The sequence below is a fragment of the Phocoena phocoena genome, chromosome 8, assembly GCF_963924675.1.
Source record: "Phocoena phocoena chromosome 8, mPhoPho1.1, whole genome shotgun sequence".
In the NCBI taxonomy this organism is placed as follows: Eukaryota; Metazoa; Chordata; class Mammalia; order Artiodactyla; family Phocoenidae; genus Phocoena; species Phocoena phocoena.
The window spans coordinates 63,819,606-63,842,858 of record NC_089226.1 but is presented as its reverse complement, the minus strand read 5'-3'; the positions used below and the strand labels follow the sequence as shown (position 1 = coordinate 63,842,858).

The following is a 23,253-nucleotide window of genomic DNA, read 5'->3' as shown; positions in this document are numbered from 1 at the left end:
CCACCCGCCCTCTGAGTAACTGTGACGAGAGAGGCATTTTGGGCAGCCCCTATTTAGCATATGGTAATTTGGCTGGGGTTTTGTCCACTGAGTCTTCTATTTTGGACTCAGCCCATGTTAATGGCAGAAGAGATGAATGGAGAAGAGTGGCACTTGGCTGGGGGACACAGGAAGGTCTGGCAGCCGGTCTGCTGGAGCTGGAGGTGACTGCAGACGTTCAGCGGTGGCTGTGAGGGCGGGCATCAGATCATTTGACGTTATTATTCTGGAGAAAGCTCAGCCTGGCCTCAACAAAACTGATCTTTCGATAGCTTCTGGATTTAATAGTCAGGTAAGATATTAAGCAGCCATTGGTTACCAGGCAGGTGACATTTCTGAGCTCTTTTCCGCCCTATTAAAATTATTATTTTTAATTGCCTTAAAATAGTACATATGAATAATATTAAAAACCTTAAAAACTTAATTAGCACTATTAAGCTTGTAAAGCAATATATCATTTCCCTGTCTCCTAACTAGCCATTTGCCAGGGCCCACAATTTTCAATTCTCCTAGTTGTTTCTTCTTCTCCTGACTCCCCCTCCCACATGTTTCTGAAAAGGGAAGTGTATACAGTTATTTCTTTTTTTATAAATTTATTTATTTATTTTTGGCTGCGTTGGGTCTTCGTTGCTGTGTGCGGGCTTTTCTCTAGTTGCAGCGAGCGGGGGCTACTCTTTGTTGCCGTGTGCAGGCTTCTCGTTGCGGTGGCTTCTCCTCTTGCAGAGCACAGGCTCTAGGCACACGGGCTTCTGTAGTTGTGGCACATGGGGTCAGTAGTTGTGGCTCACAGGCTCTAGAGTGCAGACTCAGTAGTTGTGGCACACGGGCTTAGTTGCTCTGCGGCATGTGGGATCTTCCCAGACCAGGGCTCGAACCTGTGTCCCCTACATTGGCAGGCAGATTCTTAACCACTGCACTGCCAGGGAAGTCCTACAGTTATTTCTTGATGTGTCAGGTTTTATTTGTTTTGTTTTGTTTTTGTTTTTGTTGGCCGCACCACACGGCTTGTTGGATCTTAGTTCCCCGACCAGGGATTGAACCTGCGCCCTCGGCAATGAGAATGCGGAGTCTTAATCACCGGACCACCGGGGAATTCCCTTGATGTGTCAGTTTTAGATATTAGCTTTTGACTTCCTACCACAGAAGAATAAGTTATATCTCCCTTCTGTCCCCTTCCCCCATATCCTTAATATAGTTTTATCACAATTTACATATTATGAATATCTAAATATGATTCACCCTGAGTCATGTAATGTGCTATGATTATGTTTTCTTTGTTTGCTTCGTTTTCTTAGTACCTCTTACCAATTTTTTTTGCAAATTTCTGGCGGAGCTCTAAAACCTTTACAATATGTTCAAATACAGCAGGTAACTTATCAATTCTATTTTCTTCTTAAAAAGTCCCTTCTGAGGCTTCCTCCCTGCTCTAGCAGGGCCTGAATCCTGAGCCAGCTGCACCTCTGTCATCCTGGACTTTCCCTGAGCCACAGCCTGGGAATTCCCTTCCCCATGCTCCTGTTTTGGTGGATCCCATGTCTTCTCTTTTGAGATGGGTAGATATAGATTTTTTTAAAACTTTGCATACTTGAAAATGCCTTTATAGTCTACCTTCACCCTTTCTTGAGAATTTGGCTCAGGATAGAATTCAAAGTTGGGAAAAATATTCCATCAGAGTTTTAAATAGTGCTCTATCGTTTTGAGCATTCAGTGTTCTTTCAAGAAGTCTAAGTCACTTTTATTCTTGATTCTTTGTATGGAACCTACGAGAGCTTCTCTCTGGATGTTCTCAGGGTCTCCTTTTTGTCCCTGGTGATCTGAAATTTCACAACAATGTTCACACTGTGGGATTTGTCCCACTTGTTATTCTGAGCACTGAGTAGGCCTTTTCAAGAGGGACATTCGCATCCCCTGGTTCCGAGAAATTTTTCTTTTGATAACTTTCTTCACTTTTCTCTTTCTCTCCGGGACTCCTATTAGCTGGCTGTTGTAATTCCTGGATTGCTCCTCAAATTTTCTTCTTTTTTCTCTTCTTGATATTTTTGTTCTACTTTCTAGGAGATCTTTAATTTTTTCTTCTAATCCTTCTATAGGGTTCTTTTTAAATTTCAGCTTTCATATTTTAATTTTTTAAGAATTTTACTTTGGTCTTTTGTTGTAGGAACCTGTTCTTATTTCATGGATGCTTTTCTTACCTCCCTGAGGAAATTAATGATAAGATTTTCTAACTTCTCTGTTGTTCCCTGTATTATCTTTGCTTCCCTCAGGTTCCTTTTCCCTTGTTTGTTTGATCTGGTGTATTTATTTCATACTAGAGGCTTTCCTGAGATGTCCGGTGATCCTTGGCTGACTTTTCTTATTTAATAGTGGAATATTGAAAAGCCACTTGGATATTCTGTCAGCTGGTGGGCTTTATGCTTGGTTGACTAGGCAGTGGTTTAGTCATTTCATTTGGAGATCTTCAAATGCCAGAATCTATAGGTCTTTTCACTTGGGCCGGTCAGTTTGGCTGGAGAGGAATCCTTCAGTCTCCTGCTGAGGGGATTTAGACTTGGCTGCCAGTGTCCTGGGAACTGGGGTGCAGAGGTGGTGAAAGTTTGAGATCTCTCTTTTCACAGTATAGACTTTCACCTGACAGCACCTCCTCTGCTGTTACTGGTGCCCTTTTCCAGAGAAGAAATTTATCTGCTTTAGTCCAAATAGGGATGTGCTGTGGGCTGTGGAATTAAGATGGGGATCTGGGAGCCTATTTGTTATACAGACTCTCAATCAATCTTCCTATTTTTAACTCCATCCTCACCTCTGCCTCTAGACTAACTTTAGTACCTCCAGTTCCTGAGCCTCTCTGGGATTCTGTGGCTCAGATGAGCTTACCACTTGTTGGCATCACTCTGCAGACTGCTAGGTTTTTTTAAAAAAATTAATTTAATTTATTTTATTTTTATTTGGCTATGTTGGGTCTTCGTTGCTGCGTGCAGGCTTTCTCTAGTTGTGGCGAGCAGGAGCTACTCTTTGTTGTGGTGCGCAGGCTACTTGTTGCAGTGGCTTCTCTTGCTGTGGAGCATGGGCTCTAGAGCGCGTGGTCTTCAGCAGTTGTGGCACATGGGCTCAGTAGTTGTGGCTCGCGGGCTCTAGAGCTCAGGCTCGGTAGCTGTGGCACACGGGCATAGTTGCTCCGCGGCATGTGGGATCTTCCCAGACCAGGGCTCAAACCCGTGTCCCCAGCATTGGCAGGCAGATTCTTAACCACTGCACCACCAGGGAAGCCCCACTGCTAGGGTTTAACTTTCTGCTATGCCAGTTACTGTTCCTCCATTGACATGCCACTTCCAGAAGATTTGACATCTTTCATCTATTGTCTTTTATTTGTCCTTAAGGATTTATACTTTAAAAAAATTATTTACTCTCATTTTAATGAGTTTTGGTGAGGAAACAGAGATAAACATACATGTTCTATCTGTCATATTTAATCAGAATTAAGTTTACCGCCCCCCCTCCCCACCCCCGAGGCTTTACAGAGGTAGCTATGGAAGTGAAATCAGTTTCTGGATGCGTAAGTGCTAACCGTTGAATGAATGTTGAATAACATTTGTGTATTACTTGGAATTCATGCATGATATACAGAAATAGAAGGCCATTAGCTTGTTGTTCTTCATCTCTATAGATATGATTTAACAACTGTGGCTGCTTTTTCATGTAACTATGACAGGTCTTTCTCCTTTCAAGGAAAGGTAAACTTCTAATCTGAGTTACTTGGCAGTTGCCAGGAGGAAGTCATTGGTCTGCGGCAAGGGAATGGGTGGCATGGGCAACGTTTACCCTCTCTTGCTTTGCCCATTACACATGGTGAATAGAGACGGTTCAGGATAAAGGAAGGAACATCCCCCTTTGCTGTGTTCTGCATTCACATCTAGGCTGCTGGATGTGGTCATACTTGCAGGTCACTGGCTGTCGATCAACAGGAGCTTTTAGTGGCTTCAAATCTGCCACTGAAAAGGCTCAGCAGGTTGGCAGAGACATCTTTCCCCTTCTCTCACCCTGTCAGGCTTCCTCGGGAGATGTCACTTATTTAGATGGGTGCGGGGAGGAGCTGCCCCTGTTCTCCCTCTAACTCACCTGCAGGTGGCAGAGGCTTGGGATATGACCATGAGGACCCCACACGCTTCCTGACTTTCATGAATTTTTGTCAAGTATTAACACTGCACCAATACCCCTTTCTTCCCAGCTGTGTGAGCACTTCTTTAGGAAGCTAACTGCCTTTTTCTTACCTCCTTGGCAGAAACGTGTGCTGTCAACAACGGAGGCTGTGATCGCACCTGTAAGGATACTTCGACAGGTGTTCATTGCAGTTGTCCCGTCGGATTCAGTCTCCAGTTGGATGGGAAGACCTGTAAAGGTAGCCTGTGCCTCTCCATGCAGCTAATGTGTGGGAGTAAAGGCAGCTCTTCCCCTCCACACCTCCTGAGTGACTCCAGTTTTGCTTATGATTCATATTGATCAAAAGGAAGCTTTTCTTCCCTGGGCTAGTAGAAGGTTGTAACTGAGTAAGCTTAATTAGAACCAGCTTAATTTCACTAACTGTTGAGAAGGTCAGCTTCTACAAACATCAAATGATCCATTTCAGGCAGTGGCCTTATTAGAAGAAAGCAGTTGTTCAAGGGAGCATTCATTTGCAGGAGATAATATCATCATATCATAAATAACAGTCCAGAGATTATTATATAAATAGCAGCCAAGATTGTTATCCAGAGAACAATGAATAACTGTACGATTAACTTGTACTGATGAATAGAGACCCCGATAACCTAGTATTTCATGGGCCAGAGTACAAAGGCTTAGTTCTTTAACGTGATAAAAAAGTAGATAACCAGTTACCAGTTGAAACTGAGAAAAGATAAAATTAATTGAGTGTCAGAAATCACTTAAAAGCATTGAGGCTATTTGATTGTGGTGTAATTTGCCAAAACAAATATTCTAGTTCCTTCTAACTTTAATCATTAAACTGGAATGGGAAGTATAGGAAAGGAAGCCATCTTATCTTGAGAGACTTGTGCAAGGATGAGAATATAATAGGACATCACCGTTCTTTCCCATAGCTTGTTTCCTTAATGCTAGTCAAGGGAGGGACAGTGTAAGTCAGAGTTCTCCAGGGGACCAGGCACTTGTCTTTCAAAATGGGTTAAGCCAGACAAGAGAACGTGTATAAGTTTAAAAACATCAACAAACATCCTTAAATGCTTTTACGGGTCTGTTTTGTTTCAGAGAATAATGAAGCACACTCAATAGCACTTCAGGGATTTGTGGATAACGAGGCAAGTATCGCTGTCTGATTTGCCGATGCTTGACTGTTACAGATATTGATGAGTGCCAGACGCGCAATGGAGGTTGCGATCATTTCTGCAAAAACACCGTGGGCAGTTTTGACTGCAGCTGCAAAAAGGGATTTAAATTATTAACAGATGAGAAGTCTTGCCAAGGTATGTGCTGAAACATAGCTAGCTGTGCTGTGTAATGCCCGCTGGTTGGATTGGAGAAGACGAAACCCTGCTTGGACAGAGACTGGCTCGCTGGGCTTCTCTACGGAGTCATTAATCCAACCTCCACCCTGTGCTTCACTTATTTCATCTGTTAAGTAAAATAAAAACACTGAGGTAGCTCACAGGTATATTTTGGAAATTAAGCTGTTAATGATTAGAGAACACCTCAGTGAACCCATGTGGTGTGATTACAGCGTAGCTCGCTGCTAGAAATGGAATGGATCACAGAATGCAACCAGGGTTGCATTAGGGTGTTGAAATTATGAATAATTTTCCCTTTCTAAAATTCCCTTTAGTGTTATGGATTTTCTAACAAAATTTGGTGACAAAAAGTTGTTGATTTAGTTAACATACCTTTTCTCAGCAAAGAGTTGGGGTCAACCAGTTGGTCCCTTCCTTATAGGCCTTGTTCGAATGACCAGCCTTTGGTGTTTGGGGAAAGGGTAAGGGTGAGGGAGGGAGGGGATTAAGTGGAGGAAAGGCTGGGCAGTCCTTGGGCAGGATTTCAGACCCCTTCACAGACACATCCTTCCCGTATAAGGGGCGCAGCAAGGGAACGTCTCTGGGTAGCAGTTGTTGATATTAATAAGTGTTTTGCACAGCGCTAAGCTGTTTTGGGTTGGGGGCATCATTTATATTTTCAGCTGAGGGCATTTTATGCCCCACTGACATATAGAAAGAAACTCTCAGGAAAGATGTACTGTCATTTATTTCTGATCCATTGCTGAGAATAAGAACAGCCTAACTTATTTTGTTAGAAATCCCAGAATTAAATCAAAATCAGAAAATAGTATCTGATTTCACTTCATATAATAAAGATGCACCATTACCTTTCTATAATCTTATGGTGTGAATTAGATTTCTCTCTTGTTTTTTTCTTCTTGGTACGTAATTTGTCAGACACTTCACACCCCTTTAAATTCAGCGAGTTCACTCTAGATGACTACTGCACAGTTTTCTTCTGTTTGACTTGGAAGGAAAATTTGCCGTTCCACATAATGTTTCATAATGTATAGAGCAAGAAATACTATTTAAGCTGTGTCAACACATTAAAAAGGAATTAGAAAAGCGATCTGCTTATTTTTGACAAAGCAAAAGCCTGTTGTGAGCAGCCAAAGTCAGCTACTGAATGAGCCCACTTTCTCGGTAACTGGCTGATCTTAATAAAAGAATTCATAGAATGATATCAATTACTACAGAAGAAGTGGACTTTTTCTCATTTTTCACTGATCAGTCTTGGTAGAACAAATATTTACCCAGAACAAACTTACTAAAGAAATTGTCAGGACTTCTGGGGAAAGTTACGGATGAAGAGGTTTTGTAAGATTTTGCCCTCTTTTTTTTTTTTTTTTTTTTTTTTTTTTTGCGGTACGCGGGCCTCTCACTGTTGTGGCCTCTCCCGTTGCAGAGCACAGGCTCCAGACGCACAGGCTCAGCGGCCATGGCTCATGGGCCTAGCTGCTCCGCAGCATGTGGGATCTTCCTGGACCGGGGCGTGAACCCGTGTCCCCTGCATCGGCAGGCAGACTCTCAACCACTGCGCCACCAGGGAAGCCCCCGATTTTGCCCTCTTTTATTTCATGTTTTTCATTCCTCCAGTCCCTTCCAAATGTTTGTTTTTTGTTAACATAGTTTCTCGTGGCATGTTTGGTGTTGAAAAGGGATCTAGCAATGGTCTAGTTGGCTTCCACTGAGTCCTGTGCTGGTCCTGGTTTATCCATTTGGAGATACAAGTCATAACTCTGTTAAAATCTTCCAAAGAGTTGAGGAAGTGAAGCACTGAGATTCTAGTGTACAGGAAAGATGTAAGAACCAGACCAGGGAAGAAGAGCTGATTAGACTGACAAACACAGCCTCCTGAGGCTAGTTTCCATGACCTCAACTGCAGCCAAGGATGCCTTCATGCTGAACCGGGAAGGGAGGGAACCATGGGGGAGGAACTGGAACTGAACCATGGGGGAGGAACAAAGCCAAGGGACTGGCCAAGAGGATCCTGTTTGGTGCTTAAGCACCACATTTCAGTGTCTGCGATAGAAAATTTCTGAGGATGTTAATGTTAATGCATTCTTTTAGTGCAGAGGGCATTAAAACTCAGGATCAACTGGCCTCCTGGGGCCAGAAGATGAATTCTGGCAAGACCCAAAAGAGATAGGAGCTAGATTTATCTCCAGCTTACGTGTTTTCTCCTTTTAATTGGCCATAGCTTATAAAATTACTATTGCTCCTTTACCAGTTAGTAATAGAACAGTAATAATGCACAGGCAGCACCCTAATAGTTTACAAACCCCTTTTAGTTATGTTATCTCATTTGACTTCATTTAAATATTTTAGATTATTCAGCCCTGCAGATAAGCATGGGTGAGAGAGACCAACTGAGCTTTTAGGCAAGTGCAGTGTGCGACAGAATTTGGAAATAAGGGTCCTGGCTGTGAGTATACTTATTGTGGGCTGCTCAACACTTTGTTTAACACAGGTGAGCAGGGAGAACTGATAGATAATTCTCACGTTGTTGTTTTTGTTATTGGTCAGCAACTGGTGTTCTTATAAGTGTGTTCTTCTCTCCACGGCCCCTCAGAGTTGGTTTCAGCTCCCCTCTCCCTTTGACAATTACAGATGTAGATGAATGCTCTTTGGATAGGACCTGTGACCACAGCTGCATCAACCACCCTGGCACGTTTGCATGTGCTTGCAACAAAGGGTACACCCTCTATGGCTTTACCCACTGTGGAGGTGAGTAGAATCCCTCTAGAGTCGGATGAGGCTGGGCCTTATTCCTAAGGTTTCCCCAGATCAGGGCCAGTTTTTCTACCTTGGGGGCTGAACCGGACATACCAGGCCCTGTACAGTAGTAGGGAGTCCATCGACTTGAGGGAAGCAGCTGCTATGGGAGATCGTCCCACATTGATCCCTTTAACTCGTCACGTGTGAAATGGAGTAGAGAGAAGAGCTGAGCTCTTTCAGTTGTGAATTCTTTATGGACTTTATTGATACAGTTGTACTCAGACAGTGGGTGGGTCTCTCAGGAGCTGGTGCCCTGTCCGCTGGAACTTCCCAAGATAGTGAAGTCATGGCCCTCGGAGAGGCTTGGCAGTACACCAACCGATTCCACAGCTCTGCTGTGCATAGGAACTGGCTGCGGAGCTTGGTTTGAGCTCTTTGAGCTGGTCTTTGTGCGGGTCTCTGAGCTGGAAGTGGGACCATGGACTGTCTCCCTGCTCTGAGCCCTTGCAGCAACGTGTTCTGATGTCTCATGACCTTACAGCTAAGTAAACTATGGCTTAAGTCAGATTTGGCGTCACTCTGCTGTCTCTAATCATCAGATTCATTCAGCAATCTTTGAGAATACAGATTCTGATTCTAAAAAGTCTAGGGCTTCAAGGTGTTGGGGATCTGAGGATGTGGGAACCACTGGCTTTAGTATTTCCTGCCCCATCCTTGTTTCCTGTGTCCTTAAGAAGAATGGATAGTAGTGATTTGCTGTAGATAGTGTTGTTTCTCTTCTCCTTTTCAACACATCCCTGGCATGGCTGAACACATGCCCTTCCAGTCCATCAAGAAACCCCAAGGAAATAGTCCCTGAATATGGACGTGTATTTGGGTTTTAGTTGGAGTCACCTTCTGACCTGGACTCAGTCTCACGTTGATGGGGATTAGTGCAAGTCATTTTTCTTATCTATATCCCAACTATATGAACCGCCAAGTGGGGAATCCTAATTCTCTCTGTCTCTCTTGGGATGTAGCCCAGGAGGATGGTGGAGTTTTAAACTGGAAGCCTGTGCAGTGTCTGAATTTGACACCTGAAAATAGAGTGTGACCCCTTCTGAGTGCCCTTACTGGCGGAAATGTTTGGTCCATGCTGGTGAGGCTCGTGCCAGGAAGACCACTGAGTGGGGAGTGGGTCAGCTCGTGCCAAGTGCACGTTCTGAAGGCGGTCAGCACCTTCCCTTAGTTCAGTGAGCTTCAGCCGTGCGACTCACCTCCTGCTCCTTCTTTGATGGAGGGATAGTGTCAGCCACGTCAGCAAAGGGCTGCTGTGACAGGAGAGCGTTTTGCTCCACAGACACGAATGAGTGCAGCGTCAACAACGGAGGCTGTCAGCAGGTCTGCGTGAACACCGTGGGCAGCTACGAATGCCGGTGCCACTCTGCACACAAGCTCCACTGGAATAAAAAAGACTGTGTGGGTAAGAGGCGCCGAGGCTCGGGCTCAGTGCGCGGGCTCACCGCTGGCCCAGCAGCACTCTCCCATGTCCCCCTGGTCGCACTGGACCCGGAGTGCGGCTGACCAGTCATCCACTGCATTCTCCTCCCCCGAGCTGCAGCAGCCGTTCTTTAAATCCTTCAAAAACAGGAGATACTTTGCAGGCCCTTGGGCGTTTCCTTCTGTGCTTCTGCGTAGGTTGGAACTCATTTCGTTTTCCTGGTTGCTTTCCTGCATGAAAAGAATAGAATACAAGGCGCTCCTTTACCCTGGGGGGAATAAACGTGGTGTCTGTGTTATGTGCTGGGCGTCGGCACTACCTTCTCTTCTTGGGGCCTTTGAGCATGGGACTCAGCTGTCCTTGTCACACCTTCTCTCTCTGTAAGTGTCTGTATTTTGTCCTGTCTAGAAGTGGAGGGGGTCCTGCCCACTAGCGTATCATCCCACGTGTCCCTGCAGTGTGGTAAGAGTGGTGGAGGAGACAGGTGCTTCCTCAGATGTCTCTCTGGCATTCACCTCTCTTCAGGTGAGTGGGTCCCAGGCCCTGGGGCAGGTCCTCATGCCAGGGCCAGGCCTTCCTGGCCTTCAGGTGTTAGATGGCTTCAAAGGGCTTCCAGGTCTTTGACCAGCTGCCCCCTCACCACTGGAGGCCCATGCTCTGAGATCCTGTATTTTGGGGGCTTTTCTAGTGGTTCACATAGAGTGGGGTTGCGGGTGACTTGAGCTGCCACCGGGAGAGACTGTAACCTTGCTTACCTGCTGACGATCCACGTTCTGTCTGTCAGGACTGCAAGAGGCCTATTCTGTCACCTGCGGCTCTTCCTCTCCTCTCAGGAGCAAACAGCAAAAATCAAATGACTCTGCTTTCGGGGGTAATTACCAAACCTGCGTGTTGTCTCTGGGGCTCACCGTGTTCAATGGGCTTCATTTGTGGGGCACTGTTCTTGGGCGTTGGCTTTGTTTTCTTTTCTTCTAATCTCTTTGATGCCGCAAGCACGTTACAGATTGTTCTTACCTGTAGCCTTGGTGCCTGCGATCTGACTCGCCACATAACAGACACTTACTGAGTGTCCATTGTGTGCTGGAAGGCTCCATGCAGCCCTGGTGGGTCATCATATTGGGCAGAGGCCCACGTAGCTCTGGGACCAGGAGACGCAGGTCTTCCCAACTCCCTGTACCATACAGCACCTCAGAGGCTCGGCAGAAAATGTGGGCTTGGGGCACATGGCATCAGTGGAGACAGGGACATGACAAGGGGAGCAAGGATTCTGACCAGGGAAAGGGGCCCAAACCCTTTATCAAAAGACAAAGAAGGACATTTAAAGCTTTTAAGAGGCCTTGTCCTCCCAGATTTAGACAAACATCTGTGATGATGTCATGTGAACATCTGAATAAGGAAATGGTTCTTGATGTCCATATTATGTATATAAGCAAAGATAGAGATGCAAAGCATGATAATAACAGCTTGTGTGAATTGATGGAGCAGTTAAAACTTGCCGGCCACTGTGTTACATGTATTAGCTGATTTAATCCACACTACAGCCCTCTGGGGCAATTTTACTGTTATCCTCATTAACCAGATGAAGAAACTGAGGTTCAGAGAGGTGAACTAACATATCCAGAGTGACTCAGATAGGAAATAGTGGAGCCAGGATTTTGACCAGGCAGTTTGGGTCCAGAGTCTTAAGCATTATCCTTCACTGCCCCTCTTGTCTGATGTTTGGACCCAGCCAGAGGGGACTTCACGGTCTGTTTCACCAAAACTCGTAGTGATGATCACTTGGAGATTAAGGCCACCCTAAGGTGAGCAAGCAAATAGTTAACAGTTATTCAGTTCTTACTATGTACCAGACAGTAGGCTAAACACTTTTTGTTTTGCATTATCTCATTAATCCTCACAACAGCCCGGTAACGTGAGGACTGTAATTATGTCTATTTTACAGATGAGAAGACTGAGGCTTAGGGAGACTAAGTACCTTGCTCAAGTTCTCATCACAAGTCAAAGGGCTGGAATTTGAATCCTGGTCATTGGCTCCAGAGCCTAACATGATTAAGACTGACCATGGAAGGAGAACAGAATTTTCCATATGAGACCCTCAAAGTAGGACTTGCTCCCTCACAGACCCTGAAAATCCTAGCCACGTTTAGTGAGTGCCATCCTTGTCTGGAATGGTGGCTCCCTCAGCCCTGTCCTCCCAGGACAGGCTTATTTAGGAGAATCTGCCCTTCCATTTCCCTCAGCTGTCTTGCTCAAATTTGAACAGGGGGATTCTGGCCTTCCTTCTTGGAAAGGCACAGAAATGACCTCAGTTTTCATCTCACCGTTGAGGCTGTTTTGGGCCCTTCCTTTGTTATGTTTGAGCCCTGGATTCATCTCAGATGGAGCGATAAGTGTAACTCTTAGGAGGCTCCTGGTGCCCCCAGTCCAAGGGAATGGGCGCTCCCCAATCCCAAACTTTCTTGGCCTTAGCATAAGAGAGGGGGCTCAGGGTGTACTTCCAGCAATGGACAGCTCTCCATTACCCACTGGTGTTTCCATTCCTTTGCCTCTGAAGGTAACATCTCTCACTTGTTTCTTTCTGAAGATGTCGCCACCATCAGGACAAGTGTAACCTTTAAGCTAAATGAAGGCAAGTGTAGTTTGAAAAAGGCTGATCTGTTTCCCGAGGGTCTGCGACCAGTACTACCAGGTATGGAATCAGATGGCTGGTGCAGGGAGCTTGCCTGCATGGTGGGAAAGGGGCCTGTAATTAGCCGAGCCATTCAGATGGGATCAAACAGTTCAGAATCTCTGTGGACTCTCTTCACAAGATGAAGAAGAGCCTCTCCTGGCACCTCCATATGCTTCTGGAGTTATTCTTCAGGGTTTCCTTTGCAGGGTACAAAGAGTGAAGCTCTGGGGAAAGCTGTGAGTTAATAGGAATCAATGAGGGCTTAAGATGCATTAGTACCTTGTGATCATACTGGGTTAAATTTTCTAGACCTTAGAGTTTCCTTAAAATAATCCAAAATCCAAATCCAAAGAAATGAAGAAAAGGTTTGGCTCAGAAAGGGTAATCTTTGATGAACAAAGATGTAATATCCAGCTTTCCTGCTGGATTTAGTTTTTGGAGGCAGTGATGCCATTTGGCTTCAGCAGAACAAATACTTTCCAAGTAGACCTGGCCTTATGAAAAGAGCAGAATCCAACATTCCTCTTTCTTCCCCAGCTCACATTTCCAGTATTATTTCATAGAATAATTTTAGAAAAAAAAAATCAGGAGTCATGTATTAGGGAGGATTCTTTCCCCAATCTACCCTCAAATAAACTGTACAAACAAATAAATGCAAAATCACACTAGTCACATTTGAGTGCCTATTTTAAGTAACTAACCAAGATTAATTTGGGCACCTCCATTTGATGGAATATTATGCAGCTATTAATTATGGGTTTTCAAAGAATGTTTAATGACATTAGAAAATGTTCTTGTTATAATGCTAAGATGGAAAAAGAGAGAGTAACATTGTGTATATCTAATACGACCTAAATTGTATAAGAAAAAGCGTGAGCAGAAGAAAAACAAAGAAAACTCACCATGTCCTTATTAGTGGGTTATATGTAGGTGGAAGGATGATGAGTGATTTAAATTTTTGTCCTGCATTTTCCAAATTCCCCACAGTGAGCATTTATACTTTTAATCAGAGGGGAAAGCGTTATTTAAAAATAGATTTGGGGGCTTCCCTGGTGGCACAGTGGTAGAGAGTCTGCCTGCCGATGCAGGGAACACAGGTTCATGCCCCGGTCCGGGAGGATCCCACATGCCGCGGAGTAGCTGGGCCCGTGAGCCATGGCTGCTGAGCCTGTGTGTCCGGAGCCTGTGCTCCGCAATGGGAGAGGCCACAACAGTGAGAGGCCCGCGTACCGCAAAAAAAAAAAAAAAAAAGATTTGGTCTTTAGTTCACTTAATGGTATTGTACTAATGTTAATTTCTTAGTTTTGATGAAGATACGTGTAAGTGTAAGATGTTAACATTAGGGGACACTGGATGAAGAGTATATGGGAACTCTGAGTACTCTCTTAGCAACTTTTCTATACGTCTAAGCTTATTTCAAAATAAAAAGTTTAAAAAATAGATATGGAAAAATGGAAAGGAAAACAGGTTCAGAATGGGCATCTGTTCAGTTTGAGATGTGAAGTTAGCCTTTTGAAAAGGTAAGATAGATCTTCAGGGAAAAATTAATTTGCCTTCTCCTTCCTTTGGTCCTGATGACCTGCTGATTTGAACATCCTTATAATGTTAGAGAAGAACACGATACAGATAATTCTTCAGTTCAATAAAGTAAGATTAGTTAATTGTGTGGATGGTATGTGGACCTGCTCTTTGGTTCTGGTTAACGATCATTAGTTAAAAGATTCACTGGAAGCCATGGAGGGAGGAGTGATGGCCAAAGTCAGGAATGAGGATGCACAAAGCCCTGCCTTACATAACACTTTCACTCCCATCCTACGTGCCTTCATGATATTGTTTGGTTCTGTTGATTCTTTGTGCCATTTATTGCTCCTGGTTATTTCAAACTGAGCCATCATTGTTGACGTGCTTTCCAGCTTTCCCTTTGGGTTGGAATTACTCCAAGGTCAGTTTGCCTGAAAGCAGGAGTTAATTTCCTTGCTACTCCTGTGCTCGTTCCTTACTTGAAGCCCCTCAGCCCCTGCTTGAGACATCATAGTCCAGCTTTAAAGAAACCAACTGTGAGAACATGAACGCACCTTAACAAATTACCAGTCAGGAATGCAAGACGATCTTTGGTCCCCATTTTCCACAGATGTGGCCGGTCAGTTGGAAACATCCAGCATTTATTCATGAAAATAAGTTTCAAGAGCTAAATTGTAAAGTTATATAGGTGGCAGTACTGGTTCTTCAGGATTAAAATGTCATCGTGCTGCAAGCTGAGGGCTTGCAGCGTCTTGACATATGGAGTTAATCATCTAGTCCCTTGAGAGATGTTCTAATGAAATGTTTACAGAGTTGTAGCGAATGTTCAGCTGAGTGCTTTGCCAGGATTTGGCTTCCGATAATTTTGTTTCTTCATACAGAGAAGCACAGCTCAGTAAAAGAGAGCTTCCGCTACGCAAACCTTACATGCATCTCTGGCAAGCAAGTCCCGGGAGCCCCCGGACGACCGAGCACCCCTAAGGAAATGTTTATCACTGTTGAGTTTGAGCTTGAAACTAACCAAAAGGAGGTGACAGGTTGGTTTGAAAACAGTCTGTGGTGCCAGACTTCTTACGGCTTGCTCCTTATTTCTTTGCCTTTCACTTTTCATCATTCTTGCCGGGGGTGGGGGGGTGGCCGGAAATAGTGCAACCACTGAAGTATCTCCTGTTTTTTTTCACCCCCAAACTAAACTGAATTGTTTTGGAACCTGATGATTTTATCTGCTTCATCAAAACCCAAAGCTACCATTTTGGTCAACAAATTTCTGTTTGAATTGAATGCTGCCCAGCCTGCTAGGTGCCCAGCTCCAAGCCTCTCCCCATGCTGTGCACAGGGAGCTGTGGGTGTTTGTGGGTCCTGCAGTTGGTCTGGACATGCTCACATGCTGCAGCCTGACCCCTCCACTGCTGTCCCTCTCGTTTCTTCAGCCTCTTGTGATCCGAGTTGCATCATAAAGCGAACAGAGAAGCGGCTCCGGAAGGCCATCCGCACGCTCCGGAAGGCTGCCCACAGGGAGCAGTTTCACCTCCAGCTCTCAGGCGTGGACCTCGAAGTGGCTAAAAAGTCTCCCCAAACATCTGAACACTGGGCGGAGTCCTGTGGAGTGGGTCAGGGCCATGTAGGAAACCAATGTGGTGAGTGGCCTGCTGGCCGGGACATTCTTGCTAACAACTGTCTTGAGCTCCAAAAACACTAAGGATAACCAGAAGCAAGTCTGGCCCATCCCTTCTCCCTAGGCTTCTTCCAGAGAACACCTGGGACACCCACGCTCATTTGAGAACTACATGTGGGTGTTGGCCTTGCCTACAGGATCAGGAGCCCCCCAGCACCTGGCATAGTGCCTGGCACTTAATAACTCTCTGTTGGGTTGAGGGACAGAATGGAAGAGGCAGGGTTGATGAGAAGAGGGAGTGTTGCCCCTTAAGGATCTGAGGGACCGTGGTCTTCAAAGCACTGTGGTCCCCCAGCTGGGGCAGGACTGCAAGTATAAAGCATCCATGAGCCTTCTCGACACTCCACTATCACAGTTCCCCTATCATCCCTCTGGTGTGACACATGGTGGCAATGAACAAACTCCTGTCCATAGTTTTGTGCAGAGGCAAGGCTGGGGGTCGCTCAGCTGCCTTATGAGATCCCTGAGCTATGGCCCAAGCTTTCTCGTAGTGTCAGTTCCAGTGTATGTTGTTGGTGGTGGTGGTGGCGGTGGTGGTGTGTGTGTGCATGTATCAGAATTAAACTTGAGGCCTGGAACTTGAGCAATATCAATTCTATTCCTCTGATGAAGTTCCAGGCAAGAGGAATCTGTGCAAGACGTTCCAGGGTGGTCAGTCTTGAGATTTGTTTGTTGTGAGAGACTGTTCTGGGCAATTATGAGAGATTCTACCTAAAAAGTCTTAGATGGGGGGAAATTAGGGTCTCTCTTTATAGTAATGCTGTAACCATTTGTTGAATCCTCATCTGTCACAAGCGTAACGCTAAGCGTTATATCTGCATGACCTCATTCAGTCCTTCCAGTAATCTTACCAGGTAGGTATTATTATCTCCATTTTACAAATGAGCAAACTGGAGCTCAGAGGGAGAAGTGCTCTTGCCCAAGGTCCCACGGATGGTCCCACTCCAAAACCTGTGCTCTGGTCCCAAGAAAGGTGAATTTTGATAACCAGACCCCTCCAGAGTAAATTGATGTCCTTTCTGAAGTATCATTAGAATCTTGAGGCCTGAGAAATGATGCTTGAGCTAAGGAGTGATAAACCAGTGTTTCTGAAGAAGCAAAGCTGAGCCCAGAGGCACTTGTTCAGAAGAATTGTCAGCAATAGGTCCACAGCCCAACTCTGTTGCTTTGCCAAAACATAGTGAAAATCATGTGTAAAATCAGTGTAACTGTCCACCAGGGGCTGGTTCTCAGATAGTCTTGACTTTTATTCCAGCTGACTCTCCTAAAAAAAAAAAAAAAAAAAAAAACAAAATGGTAAGAACAACCCAGCTGGTTGGTTGGTTCTCACTGAAAATTCTAAGAGTTCCAGTTTCCATACCAAAATGGTGATGAGAGTTGGCTGTTGCCGCCCTGCTTTCCAGGGTGAGTTGCAGAAACTGTCAGGATAGGCGGGCCAGCCTCCTTCTGGCCTCTCAGAGCTGAATTGCACCCCTTCCCCCAACTTCTGTCCTGTGGGAAGAGGCCCTGCAGGCTCACCAGGGAGGTTTATGGGTCAGTTAAGCGTTCAGGAAAAGCTAGTGTCAAGGGCCCTGTGGAACAACTCCCAGTGAGAGTATTATTAGTACTACCATGGGGATGCTTCTGGGGAATAGAGGCCTCAGGGGGAGGATTAGGAGTTACTTAACAGAGGCCTCATGACCGTGACAGCTGGTGAAAGACACTCAGTACAAGGTTTGTGTAGCTGTTGTGTGTGTGAACGTGTCCCTGAGATGCTTATCACGCTGAGTTAAGTTGGATTTGCTTCTAAGAGAGGCCATGTATCCTGTCTCAAGAGCTCCCTCTAGCACTGGATGAATTTTGTAGTCCACAACATCAGGTTCACCCTGCCTGACAGCAGTGTTAAAGATTTTACCATGTCAAAGAAACAGCACAAGGAACTACCAGTGAAACTCCTTTCTCCTGCTGGAGGGAGGAAGTGGGTGTAAAGAGGAGTCTGATGTGTTAGTTAGAAAGGCTTTTTACCCAGCAGACTCCTGGCATGGGCAAACCATGGTGTCTTTGTGTGTGTGTGTGTGTGTGTGTGTGTGTGTGTGTGTGTGTGTGTGTGTGTCTTATATTCCTGATCTATTTAATGGTTTTAGAACATCATAAAAAGCAGGCTTACTGGTATTTTCTGAGCTCTGATGGCACATGCAGTGGAGACAAACCTAGGGTAGTTCTTTTTAGAAATTGTTTTGTGTTTCTAGAAAAGAGCCCAAAGACTGCTTTGAGTCACTTGGAAGGAGAGATGGAACCATTATGTTTTTCCTTTAAAATATTTTTTATTTAGTTTCTAATTACCTAAGTGGTGCATATTCCAAATGATACAGAAATGTACACAGTTAGGATGGAAACTTTCCCATTAGCTCCCAATCCCACTCCCCAGAAATAATCACTGTCAATAGTTTGCTGTTTATCTTTCCACATCTGTTTTTATGCACATATAAAAAAATTTTATTGACTCATTCAATAAATATTTATTGAGCACCTACTGTGGGCCAGATACTATTCTAGGTGCTGGGAATCCAATAATGAGACAGAAGAGCAAAAATCTCAGCCCTCATTGAGTTTACATTTCTGGAGGAGGGAGACAGACCACAAACCAATAAAGAAGGAAATATATCCTGTAGCAAATGGTGGTAAGGGGGTGACGAACAGGTAAGCAGAGAAGTAGAATAGAAGATTCTATTTTGGCAAGGGGAGGGGTGAGGAGGAGTGTACTCCCCCAAAACATAGACTGTGTTCAGGGACAGTGGTCATTGGAAAGTGTCATTTGGGCAGAGATGTGAAGGATGGGAGGAACCAGCTATGGGGAGATCTGGGGGAAAGAGTCCCAGCCAAAGGCAACAGCAAGTACAAAACCCCTGAGGGCTGGAGAGAAGGCCAAGATGATGAGAGCTGAGGGAGGGAGGGCAGAGGAAGAAAGTAAGAGCAGTAACAGAGGGCCAGATCATGTGGGGAGTGGAAATCCTGGTGAGGTCGCTGAATCTGAGTGAGAGAAAAGCCAATGAAGGGATTTGAGTGAAGAGGTAACAAGGTTCTGACTTACGTTTCAAAAGGATAACTTGGGCTGCTGTATTGAAAATAGGCTGTAGGTTTATGTGTGAAAAAAAACAAAAAATATATCAATGCAGTTTTAATAGTGCTGTGTATTGTTTTTAACTACAGGGTAGATCATGGACATCTTTCCATGCTAACAGAGGAGCTACCATACTTCTTTTAAAGCTTCCTAATCTATATTTGTTTTAAGACACCAGTGGTTATTAGCCATACTCCTATTAGTGGACATTTAATCGTTATTCCTGATTTTTCTGTTACAAATAATGCTGCAGTGAATTTTCTTTTTGTGCACATGTCCAGTATTTCTGAAGGATAGATGTGCAGATGTCTAATTGCAGGTCAGAGGACATGCATATTTAAAACTGAATAGATGCTGCTAAATTACCCTCCAAAAAACATACTAATATATACTCCCTCCAACATTGTATCTGAGTGTTTTTTGCCCTGCCTCATAGCTAACATGGATTATATATTACTGATCTTTTTCTTTTTTAAATTTAATTTATTTTTGGCTGCGTTGGGTCTTCGTTGCTGTGCACGGGCTTTCTGTCAGTCGCGGCGAGCGGGGGTTGCTCTTCGTTGCAGTGTGCGTGTTTCTCATTGCTGTGCCTTCTCTTGTTGTGGAGCATGGGCTCTAGGCGGGCGGGCTTCAGTAGTTGTGGCATGTGGGCTCAGTAGTTGTGGCTCGCGGGCTCTAGAGCGCAGGCTCAGTAGTTGTGGCGCATGGGCCCAGTTGCTCCGCGGCATGTGGGATCTTCCCAGACCAGGCTCAAACTCGTGTCCCCTGCATTGGCAGGCAGATTCTTAACCACTGCACCACCAGGGAAGCCCTACTGATCTTTAAAATTTTTGCAAATCTGATAAGTAAAAATAATAGTCATTTTAACTTGTTTTTCTTTGATTATTAGTAAGACCGAGCATGCTTTCATATGTCTGTGGCGATTTAGATTTCTTCTTCTGAGAATATCCTTATGCTTTGCCTGTTTTTCCATTGAATTTTTTGGTTTTCCAATATCATTTTTAAAAAATAAAATTTAAAGTCCCAAGTTATATCAAAGAACATAGTCACTTCTGACCAAGCATTTTCTTTCTTATAGTCATTTTTGTACAGTAAAGTCTCATTAATTTGACATTTAAGGACTTTGGCGACAGCCTGCTCTGCAGGTGACCTTTGTACCATCTGTGATCAATTTTAGCAAGATGGCAAAAAAGAAAAATATCTATTATATTCTCCAAGGAACAAATTCCTTAAGCTCACAGTAATTCATAAAGTCCTTCATGTATAGAAGAAGAAAGAAAAGAAAAAATTAATGATGAAATGGATTTCTATTTTTCTTTCATAGCTATTTATCCTTTCATAAAGGATACATTATTTAAGGAATATACTTGCTAAAGTATAAATTTTTTTTTTTTTTGCGGTACGTGGCCTCTCCTGCTGTGGAGCACAGGCTCCAGATGCACAGGCTCAGCGGCCATGGCTCACGGGCCCAGCCACTCTGCGACATGTGGGATCCTCCTGGACCAGGGCACGAACCCGTATCCCCTGCATCGGCAGGCGGACTCTCAACCACTGCACCACCAGGGAAGCCCTAAAGTATAAATTTTTGTATTTGATTATTTTGAAAACTTGTTGAAATTTTAAAAAGACACAATCCAGGCAACTGGCAAACTGGGAAGTATCCTAGTGCCTGGGTTCTTGAGAGACTGGAAAAGTTTAATTCAACTTTTAATAGTCGTAGCGTTCCTCTGCAGTAGTTGAAAAAACTTAATTAAAACAGAATTTATTGAGATCCCACTCTGTGCCACTCTATGAACTTAGGCTGAAGCAGTGAGAACATAATGGGTGAGAAGCCTGCTTTTATGAAGTTCACATTCTAATGGAAGGAGATGGACAATAAAAAAGTAAAGAGAAAGATAATTTCAGAAATTATAAGTGTTATTGAAGATAATAAAACAGAAAGGGTCAGAGGGGAGGAGAGATTACTAGTCCCTACAGGGTATTCAAGGGAGACCGTCAGAGCAGGTGACGTTTGAGCTAAGACCTAATTGAGAAGGAGGAGCTGGCCATGCAAAACTCTCATAGAGGCAGGGGGTGCTCTGATGGAGGGGATAGCAGCAAGTGCAAAGGGCCTGAGGCAGGAAGTAGCCAGGCATTTTCTTCTTAAGTTTTCAAAATTGAGAAATTATTTGGAACTGAACAGGCAGCAAATTTCTTTTCTGTTTTAAATCAAGGAAAATATAAAGTGTATATTAGCAATATAGATCAATATTTAGCACATGGACTTGGTAGGAAACGCTTTTAATTTAAAAAACATAATTTAATAAAATGTTGACATGTATTGAGCACTTAATGTGTTCAGCCCTGTGCTAAGTACTTTACATGTCTCATCTCATTTAGTCTCATCACAAGTCATTCTGCATCATGCCCTTTTTACAGATAAGGAAACTAAGGCATAAGAAGGTAAGCAGTTTTCATGCAGCAAGTCAGTGGCAGAGCCAGGATTCGCATTCAGATCTGACTCAAGAGCCTACGTTCCTAACCATCTCAAATTGAATGCTCTCACGTCTCCCACATATAGCCTGTGCCCTGTGATTATCTTACTCATGCCGCACTCGTATGGAGTGCCCTGCGTGGGCCAGCTCTGTGGTGGGTGCTGAGGAGGTCTGAATAAATATGACAGCATCCCTCAAGTCGTAACCCTCCCAGGGAAGAGTCAGAGAAGCCTTCCCCAAAGAGAGAAAGCCTAAGTGAGTTTTGAAGGATGCACAGATGAAGCATAAATGGGGAGGAGCATTCAGGCAGAGGAACAGCCTTAGGTAGTGAGGTTGAGCAAGATGTGCACAGGGCATTATTGGCATTTCAGTATTACTAACCCTGGAGTGGAAGGTAGGATGCAGTGAGCAGCTAGGCTAGTGGGCAAAACATGGCCAAGTCATGAGAGACCTTGAATATGTTGCTAAGGAGCCTTGACTTTATCTCTAGGTGACAGGTGTCATTAGAGGCTTTAATCAGGGAGCATAAGGTCATATTTACATTCTAGAAAGATCTCTCTAACTGAATTGGGGGTCAGGACTGGAGGCAGAAAAACCGATCTGGGAGCTTCTGATTGCTTTGCATAAGAGATATTGAGAACATGAAGGCACTAGATGGAGTAAAATAGAAGCAGTGGATTAGAGAAATATTTAGGAGGAAACGTGAGCAGCATTTGGTGATAAATTGGGTTGGGGACTGAGACGAGGAAAGAGTTGGGGTGAGCTCAGAGGTTTCTGACTTGGCCTCTGATCCTGCACTTGCTTCCCATATGTCCCTCATCTCACCCAGCCCTGTTTCATGTGCAGGAGGCACTGAGAAAAAGCCTGTGGGTTGGTTGAATGGCTAGATGAATGTGATCACTGGGGAAGAAATAATCAGAAAAGATTTATAGAAAAAACAGAAAAAAAAATGGGCTCTTGAGAGGGCATGAGAAAGAATGAAAACTCAGATACAGAAAAGGAGACTAAAGGCTGAGTTTGAGAAGTGTAGGGAGGCAAGTCAAGGAGGTTTTTGAGCCAGGGAGTGAAGCAGTCAGAGAAGCACTTTAGGAAGGTGAATCTTTTTTAAAAAATTTTATTTATTATTCTTTTGCTGCGTTGGGTCTTCATTGCTTCGCGCGGGCTTTCTCTAGCTGCGGCGAGAGGGGGCTACTCTTTGTTGCGGTGCACGGGCTTCTCATTGCGGTGGCTTCTCTTGTTGCGGAGCACGGGCTCTAGGCACATGGGCTTCAGTAGTTGTGGCATGCAGGCTCTAGAAGGCAGGCTCAGTAGTTGTGGCGCACGGACTTAGTTGCTCCGCGGCATGTGGGATCCTCCCTGGCCAGGGCTTGAACCCATGTCCCCTGCATTGGCAGGCGGATTCGTAACCACTGCGCCACCAGAAGCCCCTAGGAAGGTGAATCTGATGGCAGCATGTAATAACAGAGCTGAGGCCGGGAGGAACACAGGCAAGGGAAATCATTGGAAGGTTATTGGAGTAATCTAGATACGAGATGGCAAGGAGCAAAGGACACTAGTGCCATGGGGATGAAGCATAGGGGATGGACAAAAGGGACACAACTGTAGGATGCTGCAGCATGGAGGAGAGACGTCTGGGATAACTGTGGTTTGGAGCGTTGGTGACTGGGAATATAGAGGTGCTGTTTAGAAAGAGAGTAAAGCCAGAGGGGTAGGAAGTCTTGGGAAGGGAAGAGAGAAGCATTCCCCTTGGGAAAGTTGAATTTGAGTTGCAACAAGACTCCCAGGCAGAAATGTCCATGGGCAGGTGGGAGTCTAGGAAAACGACTGCACCTCTCCATGTGTGGACTGACCCTCCTATCCTGTGTCTGTCCATACATGCTCTGACTCGCCTGCTGCTGAAATGGATGAACAGCCCACGCTCCTTCCTAAGGGTAACTCCTGCACTGGGGCTCTGGAGCCCATTCCCTCTCATCATCTCAAAAACCATACTCCTACTGTTGTCCCCACCGACCCCCATCTCAGAATTCTCCTTCTCTAC

At 44.7% G+C, this 23,253-nt stretch overlaps 1 protein-coding gene across 1 annotated transcript in view; it reads left to right on the top strand.

Annotated features, from left to right (window-relative positions):
* SCUBE2 (signal peptide, CUB domain and EGF like domain containing 2) overlaps positions 1-23,253 on the top strand; it is a 65,173-nt gene that overhangs the window by 21,682 nt on the left and 20,238 nt on the right. The window contains exons 8-15 of the mRNA XM_065881626.1: positions 4,316-4,432; positions 5,391-5,513; positions 8,187-8,303; positions 9,634-9,756; positions 10,183-10,299; positions 12,359-12,463; positions 14,848-15,003; positions 15,397-15,603. Coding sequence (XP_065737698.1) covers positions 4,316-4,432; positions 5,391-5,513; positions 8,187-8,303; positions 9,634-9,756; positions 10,183-10,299; positions 12,359-12,463; positions 14,848-15,003; positions 15,397-15,603 — 1,065 coding nt within the window. The remainder of the gene's footprint in view (positions 1-4,315; positions 4,433-5,390; positions 5,514-8,186; positions 8,304-9,633; positions 9,757-10,182; positions 10,300-12,358; positions 12,464-14,847; positions 15,004-15,396; positions 15,604-23,253) is intronic.